The sequence below is a fragment of the Meleagris gallopavo genome, chromosome 1, assembly GCF_000146605.3.
Source record: "Meleagris gallopavo isolate NT-WF06-2002-E0010 breed Aviagen turkey brand Nicholas breeding stock chromosome 1, Turkey_5.1, whole genome shotgun sequence".
NCBI lineage: Eukaryota > Metazoa > Chordata > Aves > Galliformes > Phasianidae > Meleagris > Meleagris gallopavo.
In genome coordinates, this window is record NC_015011.2 from 167,721,720 (window position 1) to 167,727,522 (window position 5,803).

Genomic DNA, 5,803 nt, shown 5'->3' on the forward strand with positions numbered 1-5,803 from the left:
AGAGGTCTTTTCCAACCTTAATGATTCTGTGAAAGCTGTGCAAGTTGCTCTCAAGGGATCTGGACTCTGAAAAAAATGCTGTATAAAAAGCTTCCATTTTTCCAATTCCCCAGGCTCTCCATTCTCCCCCATTTTCACAGTAAAGCTTTCAGGTATCAGTTACATTCATTTTGTTGAATGCTGTGCGGGTGACTTGAGATGTGGAAAGTTATGTCTAAGGCATTATTTGAGGGAATAAAAAATAATTTGGAATTTTAACTGAAACTGATGGAGAAAGGGATTAAAGTTGTTTGTACAGATGGGCTTAGAATGGAAATATTTAATCTACATGTAGGTATTTCCAGAATACCTCATATGATTTGGTAACCTGATCCACCTTTTTCATAGAAAAAAACACATTTTGGATGTCTCATCTAATTTAGTGACCTAGTCCTGCTTATTTTTCCACTTCCCTGGTTTAGACACCATTGAATTCCATGAATTTTTATCAAACTGAAACTGATATAAAAATGAGAGAAGGGTCACGTTAGTGTGACTGCTGAAAATCCCGATGAGAGTAATACCTGGTAGTAGTCAGGTGTTGGATGGTTTGTTTTTGTATTCAGTTGGTTTTTGAATTGGAATTAACATCATCACTGAAGCCAGTACGGTACCAGCATGGAGGACATATGGGAAATCTATGGGAAATCAGGGAGAAAGCTTTTTTTTTTTTTTTTGATACAAAGTGAATAATCGGAGAAGAAAAGTGGGCTTGCAAGGGGGAAAATAAGCTGAAAAAAGGAATAAGGTAAGCCTACAGCATCTCAATGGCTGAAAACACTTCACATGGATTTATTTATGGTCTGCCTTCTTCTGAATGGAGGTGCACTATTGATCTGTAAGCTGTGGTTGCTGGAGAGGAAAATCCCTTCTCCACTGTTCCCACTATGATGCCCTTGGTTTACACCAAAGTGCCTCAGATGGCACTGGGGGATGGAAGAAAAGCTTGAAAATGCTTCATGTCTGCTTGGTCTTATATTAATCATTACCTTCTCATATTTTATGCAAATGCAAAATTATTTTTAAAGCTGCTTTCTCTTTCTGAAATGGTTTGGCACAGGTTCTGAAGCTTAGTTGTTGAATAAAGAAACTTTCCAGCAACTGCCCTTTGATTATTTCTAAATGTAGGTGACAGCTGTCCTTTTGGAAAAGGCACGTAACTCAGCATGTGAGAAACTGACACATTTTTCTTTCCTTTTCAGAGTATCTCCTCTACAGAAGTCTGAAATAGTAGACATGGTAAAGAAACATGTGAATGCCATAACACTTGCCATTGGGGATGGTGCCAACGACGTGGGAATGATCCAGACCGCTCATGTTGGAGTAGGGATCAGTGGCAATGAGGGCATGCAGGCAACCAATTGCTCGGATTATGCCATTGCACAGGTCAGTGGCAAAAAATCCAGTTGCCATATCCTATGTCAGAGACCCCACTATGTGGCCATGTAGTGCTCAATGTCTTCTCTTAGCCTTAGAGCTAAGAGAATCTCAGATCATTTCCCTTTTCAAGGCAGCATCTAAAACAAATACCTGTGATATAGTTTTGGAATCCATTGTTTTGATTTCTGCGCACTTCGCAGCAAAACTCTGTCTTCCCTGGAAGCTTCAGTTTCCTTCTGCTGGCCGTGTAATGGCTTGGCTCTTCAATAATCAGGGAAGGGCACTTTGTGATGCTTAAGCTGACATGCTTTAAGTGCAACTTATCTCTCTCGTGAAAGTCCTTTTCCCTTACTATGAATAGGCATTACAAACAGGTGTGTAAGAGTGTGACTGTTTGGAAATTCTTATTTTGAGACATGTTCTCCTTTTATATTCCTTCCACCCCCATGACATATCCAAGAATTGTTCACAGTCCTGAAGAGTTGAGCAGTATTTTCATTTTAGGTATGTTATTTTGAACACGATTTGGGTGAGTGCTCCCAACACAGTCCTATGAAATTCAACCCTGATTACTTCAGCTAAAGAGGGAAGTAGAAGAACCTTTCTTGTTTAATTGAAGGAACTGAGCTGTAGGATTATATAAAGCTAAGTAAGGAAGGAGGTACTTCAGTAGACGGACATCTTCTGAATACTGTTTACAGTTCAGGTTCCCTGTGTTGTTTTTGAGACTGATCACAGGCAAGATTGAATGAGAGCTGGCAAGAAGCAGAGATGATCCACTGACACTTTGGTTATTTCTGTGCATCAGCCGCTGTTCCCATCTGTTAGAGTATAGCCACATTTGTTCTACCAGTTACGAAATGTTACTTTTTTCTGGTAGTTTCAGTAGAATGTGAGGTTTTAAAAAGGTATAATAATAATGATATTATTTGGACAAATAACTCTTTAATGTGCTAACTGTGCTGTGAAGCCAAGTGGCATCCTTGTATTGCTGCTGTATAGCCTTTCGTGGTCAGATGAAGCACCATGCATTTCAGGTTTGAATAACTAAGACCTTCTAAATTTATTAAGAAAATTTCAAGCTGTTTCACCAATGGCTTATTCCATAATAAACAGTGTATAAAATTATAGGAACTGCCATAGGAATAGTCTTTGGTATCTTGCAATGATTCCTATTCTAGCTTCTGTAGGTTATACATTGCTTCTACTACATAACTTAATTGAATGCTCTTTATCTACATTTCCTCAGAACACTGATTGCTTCCATTTTACGAAGTAAGCAAAGCAGTGAGAGTTTTGTCCACAAAGGGGCAAATAGCATGTCCTACACGCTTGATTTCTTTTGCATTGGTGGCAGCAACATTAAATCTTAAATCTTCACGTTCACATGTTGCTTCTAAATTACCAAAAAGAAAACCCATGTCTTTAGACTTAATGTTAAAATTAGGGAAATTAGTTTTTCTTGGTTTAAACTCCAGCCAGGGAGTTAATGACAATAGCAATGAATCTTCTTAATTCCATGTGAAATACAAGCTGGTCACATGAGCACAGAGTTTAAACTTTCAAAAATTGGTGAAATACTATGGAACTGTATTTTTTTGATTATTTAAGAAAGGTTTATGTTAGAAAAGATGTCAAAGAATCCCTCTTACAGAGAGGACTAGTAGTGTGCGGTTATGTTTCAAAAAAATGTTCAAAAGAAAAACTTGATCTCCGTGGGGTATATTTCTTTCAGTGAAGACATATAACTCCCACTGAAGTGTTACTGTGTGTGCATGCCTTGAAGGCAGAGTATGTTCTTATTGAGTAATTTAAAACGACCACTCTAATGTAGCATCTCATGTTCAAATGAGATTTCAAATACAGTGGTGCCAGAAGTAGGCACTTATGGAAGTGAAAGTCTCAATATAAACTCGTTCAGGATTCCAGGGGGAATCAAAGCATAAACCAAACAAAAATAAAAAGGCAACTTACATCTGACTCTGCTCCAAATAACTTCCACAGGTACAAGGAGCATCTGCTGGAATCATCCTTTCCCCTTTAAATGATCTTGCACCAGTGATCCATGTTTAGAGAATTCCCAAACCAAACGACCTAACTGCTTAGAGAGACTTAGAGAGCAGTAGAATTTAAAAACTTTCCCCAGTAAAAAGCTTTATCATCTTAATCCCGAGAGCTTCTGGTGTCTGGAGAACTTTACCTTTTCTGAACTAGAGCAACTTCTTCCTTAGACAAACATTCATGTCTCCTTTAAAAACCCATGAATGTAGCAGTGCCCAAACAAATGCAATGTCTTAGAAGGGCTCTATCACCCATGGTGATACTTGAGTGTGCCACTAGTTGTGCATTTACACCGTTCCAGCGATCAGCATCAAAAATTTAATTTCTTGCTACATCTTAATAGTACTTCTTATCACTGCAAATAGGCTTGGAATTGTTTTATTTAGGTTACTAATGTCTCTCACTGTGCAATGGAGTGGATTCATCTTTGTGACAACAGAGATTAAAGAGCAGTTAATGGTGGGATTTGTCCAACCTGGAGCTGCAGAAGGAGCCTCATGTGAGACAGTCGCTCTTCAGATTCAGCAGAGAGGGAATATTTTAGGGTGCATCCAACTCTCTGTTCTCTGCAGGAGGTGTTGGGGGCCACTTGTCAGGATGTGATGGGGATCTTCCCATCATTGCTGATGTTTTGTCATGTAGTTTTGAGGAATAAAGCTACAAAAATGCCACAGATTAACTGAGGCAGTAGGTGACTCGTATATTACCTGCTCCCTTCTAAGTGTCCTACTTTCAGTCCTGATTCAGGCTGGGCAGGGGCTGAACCACGAAGCTGCTTTCACTTTTATTTTCTTTCCTCCTTTCTTGCAGGCATATCCTAAGAAATCCACGTTGCTAATGCATGTCAGAAAGGTTGTTCTTAGAGGATTTGTGGTTCAGTGATTTCTGTGCTGGAAATCATGGGAGCAGAGCTCTCTCATGACAGTTCTAATTCATTACTGTAGCTTTCAAAGTCTCAAGTAAGTTTTTAAAATGACTGAGCTAGAATCTACTTTTAAGAAGTCAGTCTTTACTATCAAGTTTTTCCATTGAAAAGGAAGCAAAGCAAGTAGTGTTCTTGCCTTTATGTCCAAGAACCCTTCAGGTTCACATGTGCTGAACAGTAAATGAAGTCCCCAGTTTGATCCCTCTATAGCTGGACAAAAGAGGAGAGCTGAAGGCCATAGAAAAAGTTCACTGACAAAGCCAAGATGAGATATTACCCATTTCTTAGGCTGCACTGGGAGACTACTTCTAATAAGTTTAAAAAAAAAAAAGTAACTATTTTTACAATCCCTAGATTCATTTACTTGTCTTTTTGGGCTCCTTCTTGATATAGAGAATCTAAAATGGCCTTATAGCATGATTGCATACATTTTAGTGGGCTGATAATGTAAGTGTTCATGCTCTATAAGAGATTGCATGCATCTGCTTTGTGCTTGTTTACATTTTATTTCAGCTCACGACAGTTCTAGTGATGAGATTATTAATTTTACACAGAAAAAGGAGATGTTCCTGAGCATTGTAAGCCCTGAAACAGAGAAATCTTTGACATGAAATTAAGAGTTCACATTTATTCTTAATCCACAGGGCAAATATTAACCTCGTCTAACTTCACTACCGGGTAGTGGTACTAATTGAAGGCTTTTTGCTGTTTAAAGACAACACACTTTGTGTGTTTGTTGGATTTTGTTGCCAGGAAAGACTTTCAGTAAATATTGTGTCAGGACATACATTTTTTTGTATATGTGTGCTGCTGAAATATTCAAATATTGTGCTTCAGTAGTTTTCATAGCTGATCTGAGGCCTTTTTGGTGTGGGAGAATTCACTCTAACTTTTTTTTATTAAACAGTTCTTCATATGTGTATAAACTTGTTTTCTCTGTTTCAGTTTTCCTACTTGGAGAAACTGTTGTTGGTCCATGGAGCCTGGAGTTACAATCGAGTTACCAAGTGCATACTCTACTGCTTCTACAAGAATGTGGTTTTATATATTATTGAGGTAGGAGTAACTAAAGGGATGGGCTTTGAAGGTGCTTACTCCTCAGTTATTTTTTTTCTAAAAGAAAAAACTGAAATTAGTTGGCTTTAGTTACTTAAAAGAGCAGGCATGTTTTCCTGTTGCCATTTACAAACTGTTGCATTGCCTTGTAGTACCAGTGAAATTATAAAATTAATCAGGTCATTTGATTTAGTAATACTTAAAATATAACTGCTTGTGTTTTGTAAAATTCACTGCCTGAAGAAGTCAAGTAATCAAACTGGGTTTTGAAGGAGGTTGAATAATACTATGAAGTCAATGTCATGTGTCTTAGATAGGAGCGTGATCTCATGCTTCAGGTTA

At 38.1% G+C, this 5,803-nt stretch overlaps 1 protein-coding gene across 1 annotated transcript; it reads left to right on the plus strand.

Moving 5' to 3' along the window:
• The first annotated feature begins 1,210 nt into the window (after positions 1-1,210).
• LOC109365381 (phospholipid-transporting ATPase IB-like) lies at positions 1,211-5,556 on the plus strand. Its single transcript, XM_031552455.1, has 2 exons — positions 1,211-1,425; positions 5,351-5,556. The coding sequence occupies exons 1-2, from the start codon at positions 1,276-1,278 to the stop codon at positions 5,549-5,551; spliced, it is 351 nt and encodes a 116-aa protein (XP_031408315.1). The 5' UTR covers positions 1,211-1,275; the 3' UTR covers positions 5,552-5,556.
• The last annotated feature ends 247 nt before the right edge of the window (positions 5,557-5,803 follow it).